The sequence below is a fragment of the Coregonus clupeaformis genome, unplaced genomic scaffold, assembly GCF_020615455.1.
Source record: "Coregonus clupeaformis isolate EN_2021a unplaced genomic scaffold, ASM2061545v1 scaf1296, whole genome shotgun sequence".
Taxonomy (NCBI): Eukaryota; Metazoa; Chordata; class Actinopteri; order Salmoniformes; family Salmonidae; genus Coregonus; species Coregonus clupeaformis.
The window spans coordinates 130613-158044 of record NW_025534750.1 but is presented as its reverse complement, the minus strand read 5'-3'; the positions used below and the strand labels follow the sequence as shown (position 1 = coordinate 158044).

General features: G+C 44.3%; 2 protein-coding genes across 2 annotated transcripts; both read left to right on the top strand.

The window, feature by feature from the left end:
• Positions 1-375: 375 nt before the first annotated feature.
• Positions 376-10073, top strand: asmt2 (acetylserotonin O-methyltransferase 2; the record flags this gene model as incomplete). The annotated part of the gene is given in 4 exon segments (XM_045217973.1): positions 376-494; positions 749-886; positions 1024-1146; positions 9666-10073. Coding segments are annotated over 4 exon segments (592 nt in total), but the record flags the coding sequence as incomplete, so codon positions are not given.
• Positions 10074-13835: 3762 nt separating this feature from the next.
• LOC123486602 (E3 SUMO-protein ligase ZBED1-like) lies at positions 13836-15741 on the top strand. The gene is made up of 3 exons (XM_045217972.1): positions 13836-14163; positions 14702-15330; positions 15415-15741. The coding sequence occupies exons 1-3, from the start codon at positions 13878-13880 to the stop codon at positions 15739-15741; spliced, it is 1242 nt and encodes a 413-aa protein (XP_045073907.1). The 5' UTR covers positions 13836-13877.
• The last annotated feature ends 11691 nt before the right edge of the window (positions 15742-27432 follow it).

The following is a 27432-nucleotide window of genomic DNA, read 5'->3' as shown; positions in this document are numbered from 1 at the left end:
TAGTTTAACTACAGTGTTATCTGTAGGTCAGGCCACTGGTCCTACTGGTAGTTTAACTACAGTGTTATCTGTAGGTCAGAACACTGGTCCTACTGGTAGTTTAACTACAGTGTTATCTGTAGGTCAGGCCACTGGTCCTACTGGTAGTTTAACTACAGTGTTATCTGTAGGTCAGAACACTGGTCCTACTGGTAGTTTAAACATTTAGGACCTTACTGCCGCTGGGGCAAAGGATCGTTTGGCCATATTTATTTTGTCCCCTGGTACCCTGTAACGTCGACCTAAGGGGAGTAGCTCAAACTCCTGGTAAAGAGGATGTCTGGGGTCCTTCAGTACCTTGTGGGGTTTTGTGAATGCAGCTGTCTGCTGTTTCAGGTCAGAGGAGGAGATGCTGAAGTTTATGGGTCTGATGAACTCAACATGGGTCCTGGATGGACACGACATTGTCACAGCCTTCAACCTCTCCTGCTTTCAGGCCATGGTGGACCTCGGAGGTAGGTGACCCTGACCCTAACCCAAACCCAAACCCTGACCCTAACCCTAACCCTGACCCTAACCCTAACCCTGAACCTTACCCTGACTCTCGAGGGTAGGTGAATAGATTATTTTCCATTGATAAGCAAGGTTATTATAATCTATATGAAGCCTTATGTAGCAGCATTCACAACAAACAAAACATAATGATAGGACCACTTTGAACCTGTTAGTTGTCATGGTGTTATTGTGTGGTGGTGTTGGCCTGTTGCAGGTTGTTCGGGTGCTCTGGCCAGGGAGCTGTCCAAGGCCTACCCTTCCTCTTCTGTCACAGTGTTGGACCTTCCTAAAATTATCCAGGCAGCCAGACAGCACTTCACTGAACAGGACGACACCATCGTGTTTCAGGAGGGTAAGCATCATTAACCATCGTTAGGTTAACACCTCAACACCTCAACCCCTCAACACCTCAACACCTCAACACCTCAACCATCTAAACTTTACACCTCAGAAGATCAGTGTGTTTAAATGAATGATGTTGTTTTGTAGGAGACTTCTTTGACGGAGACATCCCTCCAGCTGATCTGTACATCTTGGCCAGAATCCTCCATGACTGGAAGGAAGAGAAATGTGTTCAGCTGCTGAAGAAGATCCATGCATGTTGTCAACCAGGTGAGTGTTCCATAATGTCAACCAGGTGATTGTTCTATAATGTCAACCAGGTGAGTGTTCCATAATGTCAACCAGGTGATTGTTCTATAATGTCAACCAGGTGAGTGATCCATAATGTCAACCAGTTGAGTGTTCCATGTTGTCAACCAGGTGATTGTTCTATAATGTCAACCAGGTGAGTGATCCATAATGTCAACCAGGTGAGTGATCCATAATGTCAACCAGGTGAGTGTTCCATAATGTCAACCAGGTGAGTGTTCCATAATGTCAACCAGGTGATTGTTCTATAATGTCAACCAGGTGAGTGTTCCATGTTGTCAACCAGGTGATTGTTCTATAATGTCAACCAGGTGATTGTTCTATAATGTCAACCAGGTGATTGTTCTATAATGTCAACCAGGTGAGTGTTCCATGTTGTCAACCAGGTGATTGTTCCATAATGTCAACCAGGTGATTGTTCTATAATGTCAACCAGGTGAGTGTTCCATAATGTCAACCAGGTGATTGTTCTATAATGTCAACCAGGTGAGTGATCCATAATGTCAACCAGGTGAGTGTTCCATAATGTCAACCAGGTGATTGTTCCATAATGTCAACCAGGTGATTGTTCTATAATGTCAACCAGGTGAGTGATCCATAATGTCAACCAGGTGAGTGATCCATAATGTCAACCAGTTGAGTGTTCCATGTTGTCAACCAGGTAATTGTTCTATAATGTCAACCAGGTGAGTGATCCATAATGTCAACCAGGTGAGTGATCCATAATGTCAACCAGGTGAGTGTTCCATAATGTCAACCAGGTGAGTGTTCCATAATGTCAACCAGGTGATTGTTCTATAATGTCAACCAGGTGAGTGTTCCATGTTGTCAACCAGGTGATTGTTCTATAATGTCAACCAGGTGATTGTTCTATAATGTCAACCAGGTGATTGTTCTATAATGTCAACCAGGTGAGTGTTCCATGTTGTCAACCAGGTGATTGTTCCATAATGTCAACCAGGTGATTGTTCTATAATGTCAACCAGGTGAGTGTTCCATAATGTCAACCAGGTGATTGTTCTATAATGTCAACCAGGTGAGTGATCCATAATGTCAACCAGGTGAGTGTTCCATAATGTCAACCAGGTGATTGTTCCATAATGTCAACCAGGTGATTGTTCTATAATGTCAACCAGGTGAGTGTTCCATGTTGTCAACCAGGTGATTGTTCCATAATGTCAACCAGGTAATTGTTCTATAATGTCAACCAGGTGAGTGTTCCATAATGTCAACCAGGTGATTGTTCTATAATGTCAACCAGGTGAGTGATCCATAATGTCAACCAGTTGAGTGTTCCATGTTGTCAACCAGGTGTTTGTTCTATAATGTCAACCAGGTGCCATATAGTTTCACATTCTCCCTTAAATTCTCCCAAATTATATAACCCAATTGTTTTATTGTAACACTCCTATATACACTAATTGTAAACCTAGAACACACATAGACTATACACACCCTGGCTCAACATATTAGAGTCCCCAGAGCCAGGGCGTGACAGTACCCCCCCCTAAAGGCGCGGACTCCGACCGCGCCCACCAAACACCACAGGGGAGGGACCGGGTGGGCACTCCGCTTAGGCGGCGGATCCGGCTCGGGCCTGATCCCCGCTCCTCTCCCAACCCCCCAAAGTACCCCTGGTCCGGTCTGGCCCCGCTGGCCGGAGCTGGACTGCACACTGGTGGAGCGGATTGCTCTAGCTCCGGCGTGAAGCATCTGACCGGTGCCGGACCAGCCACCGGTGGAACAGGCACGGGCCGTGCCGGACTGACGACGCACACCACTGGCTTGGTGTGGGGAGCAGGAGCGGGCCGAGCCGGGCTGTCGAAGCGCACCACTGACTTGGTGCGGGGAGCAGGAACGGGCCGAGCCGGGCTGACGAAGCGCACCACTGACTTGGTGCGGGGAGCAGGAACGGGCCGAGCCGGGCTGACGGAGCGCACCACTGACTTGGTGCGGGGGAGCAGAACGGGCCCGAGCCGGGCTGACGAAAGCGCACCACTGACTTGGGGCGGGGAGCAGGAACGGGCCGAGCCGGGTTGACGGCGCACCACTGACTTGGTGCGGGAGCAGGAACGGGCCGAGCCGGGCTGACGGGCGCACCACTGACTTGGTGCGGGGAGCAGGAACGGGCCGAGCCGGGCTGACGAAGCGCACCACTGACTTGGTGCGGGGAGCAGGAACAGGCCGGACCGTACTGGGGACACACACCACTGGTCCTACGCAGGGATCTGGAATGGGCCGGACCAGACTGGTAACACACCCCAGTACCTCTCGCCGTGCCTCTACACCTTCCACCCCCTCTTCGACCAGTGGCCCCCGTAACCTGGCGGCCTCCTCTGCCAATCCGCTGGGCCGCTCTGCCGCGGTCTCCTGCTGGCCCATCGTCCATGGCGTTAGCTCCCCCCTAAAAATTTTCTGGGCGTCTCTCCTACCCGTGGACCAGGTCTCCATGTCCCTCGCCAGCCTTTCACCCTTCTGCCACAATGTCAAGCCCTTCTCTTCCTCACCCGGCTTGACCCAGTCGAGGAGGCGAAGGAGATCTGCTAGAGATCTCCCTGGCGATGGCTCCTGGACACGCTGCTTGGTCAAATCTTGGTGGTTTCTTCTGTCACGATCGTCATCTACAGAGGAGGACCAAGGCGCAGCGTTGAATGCGAACATTTTATAAAATTTTAATGAACACATGAACAAAACAACAAAACGAAAACGTGACGTCCCTGGTTACATACACGGAACAAGAAACCACAATGAATGAGTGCCAAACGGCTACCTAAGTATGACTCCCAATCAGAGACAACGAGCTACAGCCGTCTCTGATTGGGAGCCACCCTGGCCAACATAGATCTACAAAACCAGAAAGTGAAACCTAGAACACACATAGACTATACACACCCTGGCTCAACATATTAGAGTCCCCAGAGCCAGGGCGTGACAGGTTGGTTATAAAATGGTTTATATTTAGGATTTCCTAAATATGACAAACATTCTGCTGGCCAATATGGTCTTTCCGAGTTTCTTAGATGATAGAAGTTGTGGTTGAATCATAGCACAGTCCTGGTAACTGTGGGGATTTAGAACTACTGTTAATTATTTTAAAAGAGATGTGGTGCATATTAGACTATTTTATTTATTTAATTGTAATGTAGTATATAGTGCCCACCTATACCAGTCATTGTAATGTAGTATATAGTGCCCACCTATACCAGTCATTGTAATGTAGTATATAGTGCCCACCTATACCAGTCATTGTAATGTAGTATATAGTGCCCACCTATACCAGTCATTGTTTAGCTCCTCCTTCCATTCTCTTCCTTCTGCTTCTGCTGGGGGCTCTAACCGGTAAGGGGTTTATTTCCCCAAGGAATAACTACTTCAACAACCCTCCCCCCTGGAAATGTAGCACTAAGTACTACATCAAATCATGTATCTAAGTCTTGGGCTGTTCTCCTTTTGTCTATGATCCACCTGTCTTTTTCTTTTATTATCTTAAGGTCACAGTTACCCCATGTGATTTCCCCATTATCCTTGAGCTGGTTCCTCCTACACCAATAACCATTTAACCCTGGTACTTGAATAGCGATCCCTTCCTGTATTCTAGTTACTACTAGTTACTACTGTCAGTATTCCATCCCCCTTATTCTCAGGGGAACTAGTCAAGGGCAGAGAAATCAATGATAGGGATATCTGGTGCGTCTTGAATGTCTCGAAGGTCTCCCCCTCCGCCGAGGGAATCAGCAAGAACACATAGCTCATCAGTAATTGCCATCCTCCCCCATCTGATTCTCGCCAGCATCCTCAGCTCTCTCATCTCTCAGTCATCGGTTCCCTCACTCTGGTACAATGGTTTAGATGGTACCAGGTCACGCTCCCCTCTATCCGTACCGCCGTTGGTGTAACCTGGACGACGATGTATGGTCACTTTAGCTGCTAACCTTCTCCCGTCACTAGGGTCTCCGGATCAGCCAGAGTCCCTCTCAATCTATCGACATCGGTCTGCGAAGAGTGTCCTTCTACCAGCCTACCCATAAGGAAGCTCTGAGTTACTGCTGCAAAGACACACAAGCACAGACACACACAAAAGACAACAATGCTACCCAATGGCTGGGGTTGGAACACTCCTATAGTGGGAAACATCTGCTACCCAATGGTTGGGGTTGGAACACTCCTATAGTGGGAAACATCTGCTACCCAATGGTTGGGGTTGGAACACTCCTATAGTGGGAAACATCTGCTACCCAATGGCTGGGGTTGGAACACTCCTATAGTGGGAAACATCTGCTACCCAATGGCTGGGGTTGGAACACGCCTATAGTGGGAAACATCTGCTACCCAATGGCTGGGGTTGGAACACTCCTATAGTGGGAAACATCTGCTACCCAATGGCTGGGGTTGGAACACTCCTATAGTGGGAAACATCTGCTACCCAATGGCTGGGGTTGGAACACTCCTATAGTGGGAAACATCTGCTACCCAATGGTTGGGGTTGGAACACTCCTATAGTGGGAAACATCTGCTACCCAATGGCTGGGGTTGGAACACTCCTATAGTGGGAAACATCTGCTACCCAATGGTTGGGGTTGGAACACTCCTATAGTGGGAAACATCTGCTACCCAATGGTTGGGGTTGGAACACTCCTATAGTGGGAAACATCTGCTACCCAATGGCTGGGGTTGGAACACTCCTATAGTGGGAAACATCTGCTACCCAATGGCTGGGGTTGGAACACTCCTATAGTGGGAAACATCTGCTACCCAATGGCTGGGGTTGGAACACTCCTATAGTGGGAAACATCGGCTACCCAATGGCTGGGGTTGGAACACTCCTATAGTGGGAAACATCTGCTACCCAATGGTTGGGGTTGGAACACTCCTATAGTGGGAAACATCTGCTACCCAATGGCTGGGGTTGGAACACTCCTATAGTGGGAAACATCTGCTACCCAATGGCTGGGGTTGGAACACTCCTATAGTGGGAAACATCGGTCTCTCCCACTTTTACCATCATTGAGGTAGCCAACAACACCTGGTACGGTCCCCTCGACATAGGGTCTTTCCAGCTCTTTCTTCTGTAGTCTTTTGCCATCACATAGTCTCCAGGGCGCAGAAAATACTCAGATTCTCCTACTCGGTTGGGCAGAGTTATCTTCACCCATGAAAAGAAAATCTTAAGAACATTGTTAGGTTAGGTGAGACACAGTATGCTACTTATGTCCTCTCATCCGTCAAGAGAAGCCTTGAGATTATGAAGCACACCTATTTCCTACTTGTTGTAGTCCACTCATTTCATAGACACCCTGCCTCCTATCACAAAAACAAAAAAGATTTAATCTAACCCATAACACATTATTACTACTGCTCATATCCTTAATACACCTTGCATATTTCCCCACAAAACCATTATAAAACATTAAAACCCCTGTAAGCCCAAGTTCCCCCCTTTGGACACATGCATCACATCGTGATTAATGTGTTAAAAAAACAAAACAACAACAATATTGCCTATCAAACCAAAAATAATAACTGAACTTAAAATGACAACCTTTGAGCATGTCTTTACTTAACTGTATCCCATAACACTATTCAAGAAATACCTCTCCTTCAGGACTAACTCTCTCACTTCATCCTTGTCCTGTTTGGACTAATATATAGGATTTTTTCCAAATTATAAACTTCTTCACAATTATCCTTATTATATCTAACCCCCAATTCAGCATCCTCTAGGATTTACAGTGCGGGTGATCAAGTCACACTATAAAGCCAGGACAGATGGCAGAGGTCATTGAAATCATTCAATGAATTGTTCCATCCGATAGTATACTACTCATTAACAACCATCAAAACATTTCATAAATGTTGTATCCCAAGTGTACAGTAAGTCCTGAGTACAGCTCTTTTCAAAATAAATCACACGTATTTACTTATCCCTCAGTAAATAAAAGCCCAAATTACATGTGTTTGCCCCATTAAGATATTTCACTTCTATCCCGTGAAAAAACCTAAAATAAAAATAAAAATCCTATCCAGTTAACATTTCAAACTGAGTGGGTTGTTTATGGTTATTTAAACACCATTTAGTAAAACAATAAACAAACAAAAAATGGCCAGGCCCTATTTATAGTCTCGGAAAGTTTTTTTTTTTTTTTAAAGAGAGAAAATCACTCCCCCCTTTTTCCTGGAAGAAAAAGTACACATTTAGTTAGTTTACATTTTGATACCTCCTAACCAATCCAAAAAAATCGAAATTCGATATTCTCTCTATTCCCACATCTCCTAATTCTCCTACTCAGAAAACCCTCAAGAACATCACTTGTCACCGCTCCCTTCCCCGATGAATTCCACAATCCAGTGCACATAAAACAACATAAAGTCCCATAAGATTTCAACCCTGCGGCTTTTCCGTAACCGCAAATACAGTCAATTTCTCTGTGTAAGGAATCAGTGATATTTGATCCCAAGTATCTATTAAAATGTTGTTTGAGACGTGGGTCTCCTACATCTCCCTCATCATTGATTCTGTAGCGGATTTCCATCAATCCCAGAAAAGACTCCCAACCAAGACACATCAGACATTTATCATGTTTCATTAAGTGGAATATACACCTATAACATAACAAACCCATAACCACTTTCCAGTAATCTAATCATTTCAACCTGTTGCATTGCTTTTAGTAAAAATATAAATTGTTGTGTAATCAATCCAGGACCCACAAGAAGTTAGTGCTGTCTCCTGTCCCCTAGTCCAAAATAAAAGCTTCTCTAGCTATCCTGATTTGGTGCTTCCCACGAGTTCTAAGACTGCTGCCATTCAGCCAAGCTGGGCCCATTCCCTTGCCAATTACCCTGTTGTGGTTGCCTAGGCCACCACGGCTTGGTAGGACAATCCCTTCTTGTACAGTGAGGGGAAAAAAGTATTTGATCCCCTGCTGATTTTGTACGTTTGCCCACTGACAAATAAATGATCAGTCTATAATTTTAATGGTAGGTTTATTTGAACAGTGAGAGACAGAATAACAACAAAAAAATCCAGAAAAACGCATGTCAGAAATGTTATAAATTGATTTGCATTTTAATGAGGGAAATAAGTATTTGACCCCCTCTCAATCAGGAAGAGTTCTGGCTCCCAGGTGTCTTTTATACAGGTAACGAGCTGAGATTAGGAGCACACTCTTAAAGGGAGTGCTCCTAATCTCAGCTTGTTACCTGTATAAAAGACACCTGTCCACAGAAGCAATCAATCAATCAGATTCCAAACTCTCCACCATGGCATCAACTCAACTCGCCGTGTTTGGAGGAGGAGGAATGCTGCCTATGACCCCAAGAACACCATCCCCACCGTCAAACATAGAGGTGGAAACATTATGCTTTGTGGGTGTTTTTCTGCTAAGGGGACAGGACAACTTCACCGCATCAAACGGACGATGGACATTGAAAATGGGTTGTGGATGGGTATTCCAGCATGACAATGACCCAAAACACACGGCCAAGGCAACAAAGGAGTGGCTCAAGAAGAAGCACATTAAGGTCCTGGAGTGGCCTAGCCAGTCTCCAGACCTTAATCTCATAGAAAATCTGTGGAGGGAGCTGAAGGTTCGAGTTGCCAAACGTCAGCCTCGAAACCTTAATGACTTGGAGAAGATCTGCAAAGATGAATGGGACAAAATCCCTCCTGAGATGTGTGCAAACCTGGTGGCCAACTACAAGAAACGTCTGACCTCTGTGATTGCCAACAAGGGTTTTGCCACCAAGTACTAAGTCATGTTTTGCAGAGGGGTCAAATACTTATTTCCCTCATTAAAATGCAAATCAATTTATAACATTTTTTACATGCATTTTTCTGGATTTTTTTGTTGTTATTCTGTCTCTCACTGTTCAAATATACCTACCATTATAATTATAGACTGATCATGTCTTTGTCAGTGGGCAAACGTACAAAATCAGCAGGGGATCAAATACTTTTTTCCCTCACTGTAGCTGTTATTGTTTCTCTCACAGAATTAGTTAGCTAGCTAGCTATTCAAGTTAGCGTGCTATTGTTAGCTAGAGTAGAACGCTAGGTAGCTATCTAGTTAGCTGGCTACATGTTAGCTAGCTAGCTAGTTAGTTAGATATGTTACAACAACCCACAATTTGATTTATTTTCCAGAATAGACAGCTTTTGCTACAGGCCCACAGATAAATAGACAGACAAATAACATATCAGCCATGTTACCTGAAGTGAAATATAGCCAGCCCTCTCTCTTCATAGCAACGAACCCAAACAACACAGCACTTGACCCTTTCAAAGAAATGATGATGCTATTCTTACTAAAACTAACTTTAGCGCAGTAGCTTTGCCAGGAAGTTGTTGACGGCGCACACAACAATCAAGACGCAACAGGAAGCAATGTTCAGCAAAAAATGTCTATATGGAAACACAGCCTCAATTCAGGGCTGAAAGTGACATGTCTCTCTCTCCTCTCTTGCTTTCTTTCTCTCTATAGGTGGTGGGGTTCTGTTAGTGGAGGCTCTACTGTTTGAGAACCATCGAGGTCCGGTCATGGCTCAGATCTTCTCCCTCAACATGTTGGTCCAGACGGAGGGGAAGGAGCATCCTCCCTCTCAGTACTCTAGCATGCTCTCCTTCGCTGGCTTCCACAACGTCCAGGTCTGTCGGACAGGGAAGTCCTACGATGCCATCCTGGCCATCAAATGAATCTGTCAGGCTGCTTAGACCATGAAATCTCTATGGTTTAGACCATGAGTTCTCTTAGGAAGTATCTATCTTGTGTGAAGCCTCCATGTTAGCAGTCTGTCTGCATGAACCTCATCCTTCAGATGCAGCGGACCAGATAGTCTCCTGGTGACTCTGTTATTGGCTAGCTAAGATGACATCACAGTGTTATTGGCTAGCTAAGATGGCATCACAGTGTTATTGGCTTTTTCTCTTTTTTTCAAGGTCATATCTTCTCCCTCAAATGCAAATATTTAGTTATTCTGTGCATATAGTCTGCATTATCTGAGATGTTATGACATAGTGTTGTTATTCTCACTTCAAAGACGAGGAGAAATGTGGGCATAACATTTTAAATTTGGTCATGTTTTACCTGTTAGTAATTTCCTATTAAAGGAATCCTCACCAACAACAGCTCTCCTGCTTCATCTAGTGTCACATCTGTGCAACGCCTCAAACGATTAATGAAGAACAATTATTGAAGTAGGTTGCTGTTCAATGTCCAGGGAGAAGAGAATGTTGCAAGTTAAGAAAGCTCAGGAAATATAGATGTTTTTTGGGACACACATCTAACCCCTTTTTTTGTGTAGGCACAAAACTACCTCCATACTTCCATTCATTTTTTTAACCGGTGACACTTGTGGGGGTCGTAGTGAGGGTTTCGTGTTCATGAGAGTCTCGTCTTTCCATAGAGGGGTCATATTAGTTTGTAGGCCAAACCGTTCGGACGCTACAGCCGTATTCGTGAGAAGACCGATTTTCGGGATGTCAAACACTGCTGTAGCTCTGCCACCTTCCACCGCAGATGAGCTAAAACATATCTCTAGCTTAAACTGAGATTTTGATGTTAATTTTTAATTATGTTAATTAGATTGGTGCACCAGGGTTTTAAAGGGCATGTTGCAAGTAAAATGTTCCTATAAAAATAGAATATACACCACAATGCAAAAACTAAAAAAGTACATTTTTACCCCAGGCTGCTTGAGAAAAAAATGTGTGAAGCATGTGCGCTAGTAAGCAACACCCCCTCAAGTGTGTGATGCAGCCTATGATTTAGCCTGTGACGTTGGTTCAGGTGAAGACTCTGGAGACTGGGGACAACATCCCATTTCTACAAACAAGTAGGAATAGAATAAAACCTAAATGATCAGCTTGAAGGTCATTCTGTTTTTTATGTGTTCATCCGTAGCTTATGCCTTCCCATACACAGTGGTGGAAAAAGGACCCAGTTTTCATACTTGAGTAAAAATAAAGATAACTTAATAGACAATGACTAAAGTGAAAGTCACCCAGTAAAATACTACTTGAGCAAAAGTATTTGGTTTTAAATATACTTAAGTATCAAAAGTAAAACGATCAATCATTTCAAATTCCTTATATTAAGCAAACCATGTGGCATGATTTTCTTGTTTTTTAAATGTATAGATAGCCAGGGGCACACTTCAACACTGACATAATTGACAAACAAAACATTTGTGTTTAGTGAGTCCGCCAGATCAGAGGCAGTAGGGATGACCAGTGCCTGAATTGGATCAGTTTCCTGTCCAGCTAAGCATTCAAAATGTAAAAAGTACTTTTGGGTGTCAAGGAAAATGTATTGAGTAGGAAGTACATTATTTTCTTCAGTTATGTAGTAAAGTAAAAGTTGTCCAACATATAAATAGTAAAGTACAGATACCCCTACTTAGGTAAAAATACTTTAAAGTACTACTTAAGTACTTTATTCCACTGTGTATACATGTTTTTTTTGGGGCATTGCTAGCTGGCTTCTGACTCCCATCCTACTTTACTAGCAACTGGCAAGCTGTATCAGGAAGCTTTAGATGCGAGTGGAAAACAAATGTATTTGCTAGCTATCCATCTGATTTGATAAAGTCCCCAAAACATTTTTCAGCTGGATTGAAACTGCTAGGGAAAAACTAGCGAACGTTACCGAACTCACATATACTTAAGTATCAAAAGTAAAACGATCAATCATTTCAAATTCCTTATATTAAGCAAACCATGTGGCATGATTTTCTTGTTTTTTAAATGTATAGATAGCCAGGGGCACACTTCAACACTGACATAATTGACAAACAAAACATTTGTGTTTAGTGAGTCCGGGGCATTGCTAGCTGGCTTCTGACTCCCATCCTACTTTACTAGCAACTGGCAAGCTGTATCAGGAAGCTTTAGATGCGAGTGGAAAACAAATGTATTTGCTAGCTATCCATCTGATTTGATAAAGTCCCCAAAACATTTTTCAGCTGGATTGAAACTGCTAGGGAAAAACTAGCGAACGTTACCGAACTCTAATATCTTTAAGTATCAAAAGTAAAACGATCCATCGGTCTCTGAGTTTACCTTAGCTAGCTAGCTAGCTAAGTGGACTGTAGCTATGTTTCTAGAAAATAACTATATTTTTTCTAGCTATACTTTAAATACTCATTTCTGACTATTGAACACTTTTTGTCAAACTACTTAGTTCCCCTGCCTGATAATAATGCATCATTAACTGAAAAAGTTGGCAAGAAAAATGCCCCTCTTGATTTCACTGTAGATAAAATGTTGTTCTGGTATAATTTGGCTGAATAGGCTTGTGGTGCACATTTACATGAGTGTTTCATTAGTTACAGTGAGGGAAAAAAGTATTTGATCCCCTGCTGATTTTGTAAGTTTGCCACTGACAAAGAAATTATCAGTCTATAATTTAGGTAGGTTAATTTGAACAGTGAGAGACAGAATAACAACAAAAAAATCCAGAAAAACGCATGTCAAAAATGTTATAAATTGATTTGCATTTTAATGAGGGAAATAAGTATTTGACCCCTCTGCAAAACATGACTTACTACTTGGTGGCAAAACCCTTGTCGGCAATCACAGAGGTCAGACCTTTCTTGTAGTTGGTCACCAGGTTTGCACACATCTCAGGAGGGATTTTGTCCCACTCCTCTTTGCAGATCTTCTCCAAGTCACTAAGGTTTCGAGGCTGACATTTGGTAACTCAAACCTTCAGCTCCCTCCACAGATGATTTTCTATGGGATTAAGGTCTGGAGACTGGCTAGGCCACTCCAGGACCTTAATGTGCTTCTTCTTGAGCCACTCCTTTGTTGCCTTGGCCGTGTGTTTTGGGTCATTGTCATGCTGGAATACCCATCCACAACCCATTTGCAATGCCCTGGCTGAGGGAAGGAGGTTCTCAGCCAAGATTTGACGGTACATGGCCCCGTCCATCGTCAGGGGATCAAATACTTTTTTCCCTCACCGTAGGTACAGTGGTTTGCGAAAATATTCACCCCCCTTGGTAGGGCTGAACGATTAATTGCATTCGCGATAATATCGCGATTTGACTGAACGCGATTTTCTAATCGCAACGTGCGCGATTTGAGGTGGTCACGTGACGCGACTTTTCATGCTGTCCAGCGCAATGGCCTCTTGCTCGACGGAACAGTCAGAAACTGACACAGCTGATACTTTAATATCGAAGAGGAACAGCACGTCGGTGGTGTGGAACTATTTTGGTTTTAAAAAAGAAGATGCTGAGCAGCATCAGGTGTTGTGCAGAGCATGCCGTGCTCCGATTGCTACTTCACGGGGTAACACTACAAACCTGTTTCAGCACTTAAAAAAATACCACAAATCAATGCATGACAGTTGTATGACCAAAATGCCGAGCATCAGTGCGCGAGACAAGCCAAATACCTCAAGACAGGGATCACTGACAGAAATGTTCGAAAGTGTCACTCCGTATGAACGTAATTCAAAACGGCACGGAGAAATCACTCGGACAATAACCGAGTTCATAGCCAAAGATATGATGCCTCTCAGCACGGTGACCAAGCCTGGGTTCATGGCATTAATACATACGCTTGATAAACGTTACAGTATACCCTCCCGCACATACTTCAGTCAGACTGCCATACCGGAGCTGTACAAAAGTGCAAAGAGAAAGTCGCCGCGGAACTTAAAACGGTGGAGTTTTTTGCTAGCACTACTGATATGTGGTCAAGCCGCACAGCTGAGCCGTACCAGAGTCTTACAGTCCATTTTATTGATGAAGATTTCAACCTCCGAGCTCGCTGCCTACAAACTACCTACTTCCCAGACGATCACACAGGGGAAAATATTGCAGCCGGCCTGAGAGAAGGGCTTGTCAGCTGGGATCTCCACGAGGAGAATCACGTCTGCATCACGACGGACAACGCGTCGAATATGGTGCTTGCTGCGCGGCTTAATGAATGGACGAGGCTCCAATGTTTTGGCCACAGATTACATCTTGCCATTGGTAAGTTATCGTGTGTGTGTGTGTGTGTGTGTGTGTGTGTGTGTGTGTGTGTGTGTGTGTGTGTGTGTGTGTGTGTGTGTGTGTGTGTGTGTGTGTGTGTGTGTGTGTGTGTGTGTGTGTGCGAGTGCAGAGAGAGAGATGCGTCGATTAGTAAAGCTGAATATACAAATATATATAAATGATATTATATAAATCGGATGGGATTAAATAAATTCATACTTCCACTCCTTTTCTAATATGTAAATTCATTTTACTTGCTTATATCATATGTCTGTCTGTGGTGGAATGCCCACCTGCATTTTTTTTTCTTTTCTTGTTTTTGTTTTTTACATGTTTTTTTAGTGTTTATGAGAGAGAGAGAGAGAGAAAGAGAGAGAGAATTGACATGCAAATAAAGACCCTTTGAATTGAGAGAGAGAGAGAGGATGTGTTGTGGATGTGTGTATTTCAGAATTACAGCTAATTTGAGTGTGTAATAGTGAGAGCCTTGTATCAAAACTCAAATTGTGTGTAATACACTACTTTTTATTTCTTTTAGAAAATGCACTCAAAGATGACAGAGTGTCAAGGGCAACAGCACTGTGCAGGAAGCTGGTGGGGCACTTTTCCCACAGTTGGAAGAAGAAAGCAGCCCTGACGGAGGCACAGAGAGAGCTCAAACTCCCTGAGCACAACCTCATAACGGAGTGCCCAACAAGATGGGGTTCTAAAGAAATGATGATTGCCAGAGTGCTTGAACAGGCCAAAGCCATTTCTCAGGTATTGTCTGGAGATCGATATGCACGCTCCCTTATCCCAACCTGGCAGGATATTGACGTGTTGGAGTCGATTCACAAGGCACTGCATCCTCTACTGGAGTTTACTGATGCTCTTTCTGGAGAGGAGTATGTAAGCATCTCCTACCTCAAGCCAGTTCTCCACCTTTTTGCCACATCAGTCCTGGCTGAAGATGCTGAGGACACTGACCTGACTAAATCAATAAAAACCAAAGTCCTAGCATACCTCAATAACAAATATGGAGACCCAAACATCCAGGAGCTTTTGGATGTTGCCTGTTTCCTGGACCCTAGGTTCAAAATACAGTACATCAGTACAGACAACATCCCTGCTATCAAGACTCGTCTGAAGACAGAGATAGTAGACTTGGCACAACGTACATATCATTGGGTAAATAATTATGTATTTCACAAAAACAAAAATTTTCTGTAAAATCTAACTGGAAAACTAATGGCTGTTGTTTTCATCTAATAGGAGAAGAGGTCTCGTACTGAAACTGTTCAGATGCCTCAAAGTGCACAGTCCTTGGGGGAAAAGACGAAGAGGTCTCTTGGCAGTTTTTTCAAGACCAGTTCAGCCTCTCCTTCTTTGCCTGTAAATCTTGAAGATGTCGCAGAGGCAGAGATAAACAATTACCTGATGACTCCTACCATTGATGGAGAAGATGATCCATTGGCTTGGTGGAGGGTGCACAAGATCAGCTACCCACAGTTGTGCACCATGGCACGCAAGTATCTTTGTGTACCTGCTACAAGCGCTCCCCTCAGAGCGTCTTTTTTAGCACAGGAGGGAATATTGTGACTTGCACTCGCTCATCCTTGAAGCCAGAAAAAGTCAATATTCTGGTTTTCTTAGCAAAAAAACTGTGAGCCACTGAGAACAGAACTGTTGGATAAGTATGGCTGGCAGTGCCATACTCGTAGTGAACTTTAGTCTGTGTGGTGTGTTATTGTTGTGTACTTGAGATAAGTGAGGCTCATCTATTTTATATTATAATATTCAAATCGTTTATAAAAAATAGTTTGTCTAAATTAAAAGTGCATTTCTCATTTTTTATTTATAACTTTATTTACTTTGATTTTACAAAATATTTTCAAAGCAAATTCCTTGTTTCAGTTGTGTGAAATGTTACTGACTTGGGAGCAGTAAGATACATACAATTTAAAATTATTTTTTTCTTAAGACTGTACCTTTTGCACACAGTGTTTACAAAGTTCATGCCTTTGTTTAAATTATTTAAATGCACAGTGGCAAAGCCACAGATGTTTCTGTAATGAGCAGTTCAATAAAAATGTCATTTATTTCAAGTCATACATGTTTGAATTTAATTCTAACAAATAGACCCAGCCTATGGGAAAGAACATTTCACACTAAATGTATATACTATTGTGTTGGTCATATTTAAATCATTCATTATGTTTTGTAGGGGAAAAAGGATAAATAAATTAAATCGCATATTAAATCGCAATCGCAATATTGGGGGCAAAAAATCGCAATTAGATTATTTTCCAAAATCGTTCAGCCTTACCCCTTGGCATTTTTCTTATTTTGTTGCCTTACAACCTGGAATTAAAATTGATTTTGGGGGGGATTTTTTGGGGGGTTTGTATCATTTGATTTACACAACATGCCTACCACTTTGAAGATGCAAAATATTTTTTCTTGTGAAACAAACAAGAACTAAGACAAAAAAAACAGAAAACTTGAGCGTGCATAACTATTCACCCCCCCCCCCCCCAAAGTCAATACTTTGTACAGCCACCTTTTGCAGCAATTACAGCTGCAAGTCTCTTGGGGTATGTCTCTATAAGCTTGGCACATCTAGCCACTGGGAGTTTTGCCCATTCTTCTAGGCAAAACTGCTCCAGTTCCTTCAAGTTGGATGGGTTCCGCTGGTGTACAGCAATCTTTAAGTTATACCACAGATGCTCAATTGGATTGAGGTCTGGGCTTTGACTATGCCATTCCAAGACATTTAAATGTTTCCCCTTAAACCACTCGAGTGTTGCTTTAGCGCTATGCTTAGGGTCATTGTCCTGCTGGAAGGTGAACCTCCGTCCCAGTCTCAAATCTCTCGAAGACTGAAACAGGTTTCCCTCAAGAATTTCCCTGTATTTAGGGATGGTGTTCTCTGGGTGACGAGAGGTGTTGGGTTTGCGGCAGACATTTTCCTTGATGATCCAAAAAGCTCAATTTTAGTCACATCTGACCAGAGTACCTTCTTCCATATGTTTGGGGAGTCTCCCACATGCCTTTTGGCGAACACCAAACGTGTTTGCTTATTTTTTTCTTTAAGCAATGGCTTTTTTTCTGGCCACTCTTCCGTAAAACCCAGCTCTGTGGAGTGTACGACTTAAAGTGGTCCTATGAACAGATACTCCAATCTCCACTGTGGAGCTTTGCAGCTCCTTCAGGGTTATCTTAGGTCTCTTTGTTGCCTCTGATTAATGCCCTCCTTGCCTGGTCCGTGAGTTTTGGTGGGCGGCCCTCTCTTGGCAGGTTTGTTGTGGTGCCATATTCTTTCCATTTTTTAATAATGGATTTAATGGTGCTCCGTGGGATGTTCAAAGTTTCTGATATTTTATTATAACCCAACCCTGATCTGTACTTCTCCACAACTTTGTCCCTGACCTGTTTGGAGAGCTCCTTGGTCTTCATGGTGCCGCTTGCTTGGTGGTGCCCCTTGCTTAGTGGTGTTGCAGACTCTGGGGCTTTCAGAACAGGTGTATATATACTGAGATCATGTGACACTTAGATTGCACACAGGTAGACTTTATTTAACTAATTATGTGACTTCTGAAGGTAATTGGTTGCACCAGATCTTATTTAGGGGCTTCATAGCAAAGGGGGTGAATACATATGGACGCACCACTTTTGCGTTATTTTTTTCATTTCACTTCACCGATTTAGAGTATTAAATCCATTTAAATTACAGGTTGTAATGCAACAAAATAGGAAAAACGCCAAGGGGGATGAATACTTTTAAAAGGCACTGCTTGTACATATGTCATAGCATTCGCTGGTCTGATAAGGAGTTGACAATAAATGCATTAATCACCAAAGCCATGTTAGCATTCACTGCACATGTTTCTGAACAATTCAACCCTTTTGTTAGTGTCATTGATATATGGAAATTCACATACAATTTTCAGTTCATAAGCATTGACTGTACTACCTCCAGGGCCTGTGGTGAAACGACTGCTGTGCAAGGTATTGGGCAACAGCTTTCTTCCATATTCTCAAAGGGCCTGATTCAGACTTAGGAAATGTACGCCTTTCCTACGGAAGCCTTTCCGACACACTTCTCAGTACTTGGTATTCAGACTTACCTTAATGAAACTGCATAATGGCTTTGCAGGAGTGGTTCCCTTGCGCGTGCTGAACACATTTAATTTAATTGCTGAAAACCCTCCTTGCTGGCCAACAGATTTCCTCGTGGAGTTCTCATTCAATAGGGTTTTCAGTACATTTATCTTAAGTCATCCCTTTAAATAGGGTGTACCTTTAATTAGTATTTCGGCGCCGGACTAGAATACGTCGAGAACAGGTTCAGAATATTAGGGATCAATGAAAGAAAGCCATCTATGCATTTTTGTCTCCGTTTCAGCACCAACTGGTAGATTAAGAAATACTCTGATCTTGGAGATTATTTAAGCAAATTTTAGGGTTAGGAAAGTATGTATGAATCATTAAAAAAACGTTTTGGAGAGCCTTTATGCACTAAATATATTGATGAATCAAATATAGTGGTTTGATTCATCCTGAAAGTTGTCATATTCAAGTTCAAACCAGAGCTGGGCTTTACAGAAGAGTGGCTAGAAAAAAGCCATTGCTTAAAGAAAAAAATAAGCAAACACGTTTGGTGTTCGCCGAAAGGCATGTGGGAGACTCCCCAAACATATGGAAGAAGGTACTCTGGTCAGATGAGACTAAAATTGAGCTTTTTGGCCATCAAGGAAAAAGCTATGTCTGGCGCAAACCCAACACCTCTCATCACCCTGAGAACACCACCCCTACAGTGAAGCATGGTGGTGGCAGCATCATGCTGTGGGGATGTTTTTCATCGGCAGGGACTGGGAAACTGGTCAGAATTGAAGGAATGATGGATGGTTCTAAATACAGCTAAATTCTTGAGGGAAACCTGTTTCAGACTTAAATTTTAGACTCCCAGATTTGAGACTGGGACGGAGGTTCACCTTCCAGCAGGACAATGACCCTAAGTATACTGCTAAAGCAATTCTTGAGTGGTTTAAGGGGAAACATTTAAATGTCTTGGAATGGCCTAGTCAAAGCCCAGACCTCAATCCAATAGAGAATCTGTGGTATGACTTAAAGATTGCTGTACACCAGCGGAACCCATCCAACTTGAAGGAGCTGGAGCAGTTTTGCCTTGAAGAATGTGCAAAAATCCCAGTGGCTAGATGTGTCAAGCTTATAGAGACATACTCCAAGAGACTTGCAGCTGTAATTGCTGCAAAAGGTGGCTCTACAAAGTATTGACTTTGGGGGGGGGTGAATAGTTATGCACGCTCAAGTTTTCTGTTTATTTGTCTTATTTCTTCTTTGTTTCAAAATAAGAAATATTTTGCATCTTCAAAGTGGTAGGCATGTTGTGTAAATCAAATGATAGAAACCCCCAAATAATCAATTTTAATTCCAGGTTGTAAGGCAACAAAATAAGAAAAATACCAAGGGGGGTGAATATTTTCGCAAGCCACTGTATACAGTCGTGGTCAAAGGTTTTGAGAACTACACAAATATTAATTTTCACAAAGTCTGCTGCCTCAGTTTTTATGATGGCAATTTGCATATACTCCAGAATGTTATGAAGAGTGATCAGATGAATTGCAATTAATTGCAAAGTCCCTCTTTGCCATGAAAATGAACTTAATCCCCAAAAAATATTTCCACTGCATTTCAGCCCTGCCACAAAAGGACCAGCTGACATCATGTCAGTGATTCTCTCGTTAACACAGGTGAGAGTGTTGACGAGGACAAGGCTGGAGATCCCTCTGTCATGCTGATTGAGTTAGAATAACAGACTGGAAGCTTTAAAAGGAGGGTGGTGCTTGAAATCATTATTCTTCCTCTGTTAACCATGGTTACCTGCAAGGAAACATGTGCCGTCATCATTGCTTTGCACAAAAAGGGCTTCACAGGCAAGGATATTGCTGCTAGTAAGATTGCACCTAAATCAACCATTTATCGGATCATCAAGAACTTCAAGGAGAGAGGTTCAATTGTTGTGAAGAAGGCTTCAGGGCGCCCAAGAAAATCCAGCAAGCGCCAGGACCGTCTCCTAAAGTTGATTCAGCTGCAAGATCGGGACACCACCAGTGCAGAGCTTACTCAGGAATGGCAGCAGGCAGGTGTGAGTGCATCTGCATGCACAGTGAGGCAAAGACTTTTGGAGGATGGCCTGGTGTCAAGAAGGGCAGCGAGGAAGCCACTTCTCTCCAGGAAAAACATCAGGGACAGACTGATATTCTGCAAAAGGTACAGGGATTGGACTGCTGAGGACTGGGGTAAAGTCATTTTCTCTGATGAATCCCCTTTCCGATTGTTTGGGGTATCCGGAAAAAAGCTTGTCCGGAGAAGACCAGGTGAGCGCTACTATCAGTCCTGTATCATGCCAACAGTAAAGCATCCTTAGACCATTCATGTGTGGGGTTGCTTCTCAGCCAAGGGAGTGGGCTCACTCACATTTTTGCCTAAGAACTCAGCCATGAACAAAGAATGATACCAACCCAACCATCCAAGAACAGTTTGGTGACGAACAATGCCTTTTCCAGGATGATGGACCACCTTGCCATAAGGCAAAGGTAATAACTAAGTGGCTCGGGGAACAAAACATCAAAATTTTGGGTCCATGGCCAGGAAACTCCCCAGACCTTAATCCCATTGAAACTTGTTGTCAATCGTCATGAGGCGGGTGGACAAACAAAACCCCACAAATTCTGACAAACTCCAAGCATTGATTATGCAAGAATGGGCTGCCATCAGTCAGGATGTGGCCCAGAAGTTAATTGACAGCATGCCAGGGCGGATTGCAGAGGGCTTGATAAAGAAGGCTCAACACTGCAAATATTGACTCTTTGCATAAACTCAATGTAATTGTCAATAAAAGCCTTTGACACCTATCGAATGCTTGTAATTATACTTCAGTATACCATAGTAACATCTGACAAAAATATCTAAAAACACTGAAGCAGCAAACTTTGTGAAGACCAATACTTGTGTCATTCTCAAAACTTTTGACCACACCCCTTGACTTTTTCCACATTTTGTTGTTACAGCCTGAATTTAAAATGGATTACATTGAGGCCTACACACAATACGTCATAATGTCAAAGTATAATTATGTTTTTAGAAATGTTCACACATTTATTAAAAATGAAAAGCTGAAATGTCTGTAAGTATTCAACCCCTTTGTTATGGCAACCCCAGAGATAACCCCATTGACAGACACCCTGCTTCAGAAATACACAAAACATTCCATCAAAAAAATATATTTGAGGTGCAAAGCTTCTTCTGTTCCGCAAAACATCTTAAGACCAGCTCTTGTGACTCTCACGCCACCTCACCCAACTCCTCGTGACTTCGAACGGATCCCCCAGGTAACGTTGATCCAAACCGGTGGAGGCTGCTGAGGGGAGGACAGCTCATAATAATGGCTGGAACGGAACAAATGGAATGGCATCAAACACATGGAAACCATTTGTTTGGTGTATTTGATACCATTCCACTGATTCCGCTCCAGCCATTACCACGAGCCCGTCCTCCCCAGTTAAAGTGCCACCCACCTCCTGTAATCCAAACCCTCACTCACTTTACTTCTTTTGTTTCCTTTCTTTTTCACGACTGTAGCCCACTCGTTCCCTCTCTATACAATTTGCCGCCATTTTGCCGATGCAGGTGGTGACTCCACTTCCATCATTGGGCGCGTTCGAGCAGATCACTTTTGTCAGGTTGTCACCGCCTTGCAAAGTGTTTTGCATTATGTTGTTAAAAATTGTCCAACTTGTGCCTACATGTCAACTGCATGAACTTTACAAAAATCATCTAATCAAAGGTCATGAAGTTTTGACTGCAGTCAACTGCAAGTTTCTGCAGTTGCTCTTTGCCAACTTCTTACTACAGCGATCACCTGCATTGTGGGAGGCTCTATTGTCAACCAATCATTAGGATGTTTGCCACGCGAACGTGACCAAAGACATTACTGAAACATGAACAGTTTATAGTGGATATACAAATGAATACTATTTTGAGGCTTTGTCTCACTGTGTCACATTCGTTGTGTAAAGGATCGGACCAAGGTGCAGCGTGGTATGCGTACATAGTCATTTATTTTAATAAACACAGACAAAATAACAAAATCCAACAGAACGTGAAGTTCAAGAGGCTAAACATCAAACAAGCCAAACAGAAACAAGATCCCACCACTAAAATAGGCAACATGACTGCCTAAGTATGATCCCCCAATCAGAGACAATGACCGACAGTTGCCTCTGATTGGGCACCACACCCGGCCAACATAGAAATATATAAATTAGATTTCACACCCTGACCAACCCAACTAGAGATCTCAATGTCAGGGCGTGACAGTACCCCCCCCCCAAAGGTGCGGAATCCGGTCGCAAACCCTGACTCATTAGGGGAGGGTCCGGATGGGCATCTAGCCTCGGTGGCGGCTCTGGCTCCAGCTTCGGACGTGATGTAGGCAGTAAACTCTTCTCCGATCCTGCCTCCCCTTTGCACGCCCGGTCCGGTCTGGACCCCGGCGCGATGCTCCCCCTCTCAGTCCTCCCACAATGCACCAAGCCCTGTCTGGACCCTGGTGTGGGAGCCCTCGACCCTGGAGAGGGGCTGACGTCTGGTCCCGACCCAGCAGTCCTCCCGCGATGCACCAAGTCCTGTCTGGACCCTGGTGTGGGAGCCCTCGACCCTGGAGAGGGGCTGACGTCTGGTCCCGACCCAGCAGTCCTCCCGCGATGCACCAAGTCCTGTCTGGACCCTGGTGTGGGAGCCCTCGACCCTGGAGAGGGGCTGACGTCTGGTCCCGACCCAGCAGTCCTCCCGCGATGCACCAAGTCCTGTCTGGACCCTGGTGTGGGAGCCCTCGACCCTGGAGAGGGGCTGACGTCTGGCTCCGGTTCGGACCCCGGTGGAGCGGATGGCTCCGGCATGGGGGAAGAGAAGACGACCGGACCCGGATTCGGCACCGGTGAAGCGGACTGCCCCGGTTCTGGTAGGGAGCAGATAACCGGAGCTGGACTTGGCATTGGTGGAGCGGACTGCTCTGGCACTGGAGTAAAGCAGCTGACCGTAGCTGGACAAGGCACCGGTGGAGCGGACTGCTCTGGCACTGGAGTAAAGCAGCTGACCGTAGCTGGACAAGGCACCGGTGGAGCGGACTGCTCTGGCACTGGAGTAAAGCAGCTGACCGGAGCTGGAGACTCTGGACTGCAGACTGTCGCTGGAGGCTCTGGACTGCAGAACGTCGCTGGAGGCTCTGGGCCATGGACCATCACTGGACTCTTCGTGCCATGGGATCATCACTGAAGGCTTCGGGCCATGGATCATCACTGGAGGCTTCGGGCCATGGATCATCACTGGAGGCTTCGGGCCATGGATCATCACTGGAGGCTTCGGGCCATGGATCATCACTGGAGGCTTCGTGCCAGTGCGAGGAGCAGGCACAGGCACTACCGGGCTGGAGACACGCACCACTGATTTGGTGCGAGGAGCAGGTATTGACTCTGTTTTACAAATCCTTTATTGAGAGTATTTTAACTTTTTGTATTGTTTGTTGGTTTGGCAATGCCACTGTCAGTCAGAGAAACATGCTGAGAAGGATTATTACCACAGCAAGTAAGGTACTTGGAGTCAAACAGACAGGCCTGGATGAGATCTTTAAGGTCAGGGCCCTCCGTAAGGCTCACAAAATCATTTTAGACCCAAGTCACCCCCTGTACCTGGACTTTGAATTACTCCCCTCTGGGCGTAGGTATAGGGCACCCCTCAGCAGGAAAAATAGAACGAGACAATCATTTGTGCCAGGTGTGATATCCCTCTTAAATAGCTCGGGCAAATGTTCCCATTGACCCCGTAAGGCCAGCAGGCTAGTCTTTGTTTTAAATGTTTTAAATGTTTTATTTCTTATTTCTTACTTTTATTGGTGCGTGACTGTTATTGAAAGTTGTATTGTCAATCTTGTTTTGTATTTAACGCCACTTTAAATGTGTACATGACACTGCAACAAAATTTCCCCATGGGGACAATAAAGTAAGTAAGTAAGGTATGGGCCGTACCGGACTGGAGACACACACCACTGGTTTGGGGTGAGGAGCAGGTACGGGGCGCACCGGGCTGGAGACACGCACCTATGGTTTGGGGCGAGGAGCAGGCACGGGCCGTACCGGTCTGTGAAGGCACACTGGCGGCACAGTGCGTAAAGCCGGCACATAGCCTGGTGCCTGCACGGTCACACGCTCCTCAAAGCGAGTGCGGGGAGTTGGCTCTGCTAAACCTGGCTCCGCCAGCCTCTGCTCTAAGGACCGAGCTCTCTGCTGCTGGAGGGTTACCTCCTCTCTCAGCTCCTCCTGTTGCCTGGCCAGCTCCTCTCTCCGTGCATCCACTGACTCCATCTCCCTGTGGGCCTCCTGCAGCGCCTCCTTCTGAAGGGAGAGCTCCTGCTCCCTCTTAACTAACGGCGGTGGTCTCCTCTCTGAGTACTGAGCTGCAGGTCTTGGAGGGCCTCTATCATAGCGGCCTCCTCCTCCTCCTTCTTCTATCGCTATCTCCCTCTCCACAATCAGCCCTTTCAGGGCCTCCTGCTGCTCCGCCAACCACCCCGTGTATTGGGGCTGCCTCTCGGGCTTCCTTTGTGATCGGGAAATTTGAGTCGCCGTTTTTTCTCTCCTGCCTGGGCTTCTTCCTTCGCCCAGGGTCCCTTACTGGCCAATATCTCCTCCCATGTCCAGAATGTTTTCCCCACCTGTGTCCAGCATGTCTGCTCCTCCTGGCCACGCTGCTTGGTCCGTTGGAGGTGGGATCTTCTGTCACGTTCGTTGTGTAAAGGATCAGACCAAGGTGCAGCGTGGTATGCGTACATAGTCGTTTATTTTAATAAACACAGACAAAATAACAAAATCCAACAGAACGTGAAGTTCAAGAGGCTAAACATCAAACAAGCCTAACAGAAACAAGATCCCACCACTAAGGTAGGCAACATGGCTGCCTAAGTATGATCCCCCAATCAGAGACAACGACCGACAGCTGCCTCTGATTGGGAACCACACCCGGCCAACATAGAAATATATAAATTAGATTTCACACCCTGACCAACCCAACTAGAGATCTCAATGTCAGGGCGTGACACACTGATTGTACAACACATATGATTTCAGTTTTTGAGAGTGTGTGATATGGCGGTTGGAGCCATGTTTATTTCGACATAAAGAAAAACTTTTATTAACAATTTCAACACTGCTGTTGATCTGAGCCTTGTTGTTGGAACATCGCAGCAGGGCCAGAACGAATCAGTTGGACGGGCCTTTGATATCCATAGGGGGCCTCCTATGTGTTCACCATTTCTTTAAATGGGTGTTATAGTAAAGACTATGGGCAACTCTTGAGTTTCAAGTTTGGGTAAGTTTATTTAGTTTTTTTATGATTATTTTTATATGCGTATTTTCGTGGAACAGTTTAATTTCAATAATAACATATTTGTTTCTCAAAATCATTGTCATGTGGTTAGTCATAAAAATCTGAAGGAAAATGATGAAAATCTAAAAGTTCAAATGAAACTATGGCTAGCGCACTAGCCTCTACCATATGGACACATTGATACACTGTGATCCCATTGGCGGCTAAAGAAATTAGAACATACAGTGGGGAAAAAAAGTATTTAGTCAGCCACCAATTGTGCAAGTTCTCCCACTTAAAAAGATGAGAGAGGCCTCTAATTTTCATCATAGGTACACGTCAACTATGACAGACAAAAATAGAAAAAAAAATCCAGAAAATCACATTGTAGGATTTTTAATGAATTTATTGGCATATGATGGTGGAAAATAAGTATTTGGTCAATAACAAAAGTTTCTCAATACTTTGTTATATACCCTTTGTTGGCAATGACACAGGTCAAACGTTTTCTGTAAGTCTTCACAAGGTTTTCACACACTGTTGCTGGTATTTTGGCCCATTCCTCCATGCAGATCTCCTCTAGAGCAGTGATGTTTTGGGGCTGTCGCTGGGCAACACAGACTTTCAACTCCCTCCAAATATTTTCTATGGGGTTGAGATCTGGAGACTGGCTAGGCCACTCCAGGACCTTGAAATGCTTCTTACGAAGCCACTCCTTCGTTGCCCGGGCGGTGTGTTTGGGATCATTGTCATGCTGAAAGACCCAGCCACGTTTCATCTTCAATGCCCTTGCTGATGGAAGGAGGGTTTCACTCAAAATCTCACGATACATGGCCCCATTCATTCTTTCCTTTACACGGATCAGTCGTCCTGGTCCCTTTGCAGAAAAACAGCCCCAAAGCATGATGTTTCCAACCCCATGCTTCACAGTAGGTATGGTGTTCTTTGGATGCAACTCAGCATTCTTTGTCCTCCAAACATGACGAGTTGAGTTTTTACCAAAAAAGTTATATTTTGGTTTCATCTGACCATATGACATTCTCCCAATCCTCTTCTGGATCATCCAAATGCACTTCAGACGGGCCTGGACATGTACTGGCTTAAGCAGGGGGACACGTCTCGCACTGCAGGATTTGAGTCCCTGGCGGCGTAGTGTGTTACTGATGGTTGGCTTTGTTACTTTGGTCCCAGCTCTCAGCAGGTCATTCACTAGGTCCCCCCGTGTGGTTCTGGGATTTTTGCTCACCGTTCTTGTGATCATTTTGACCCACGGGGTGAGATCTTGCATGGAGCCCCAGATCGAGGGAGATTATCAGTGGTTTTGTATGTCTTCCATTTCCTAATAATTGCTCCCACAGTTGATTTCTTCAAACCTAGCTGCTTACCTGTTGCAGATTCAGTCTTCCCAGCCTGGTGCAGGTCTACAATTTTGTTTTTGGTGTCCTTTGACAGCTCTTTGGTCTTGGCCATTGTGAAGTTTGGAGTGTGACTGTTTGAGGTAGTGGACAGGTGTCTTTTATACTGATAACAAGTTCAAACAGGTGCCATTAATACAGGTAACGAGTGGAGGACAGAGGAGCCTCTTAAAGAAGAAGTTACAGGTCTGTGAGAGCCAGAAATCTTGCTTGTTTGTAGGTGACCAAATACTTATTTTCCACCATAATTTGCAAATAAATTCATTAAAAATCCTACAATGGGATTTTCTGGATTTTTTTTTCTCAATTTGTCTGTCATAGTTGACTTGTACCTATGATGAAAATTACAGGCCTCTCTCATCTTTTTAAGTGGGAGAACTTGCACAATTGGTGGCTGACTAAATACTTTTTTGCCCCACTGTAGAACTCA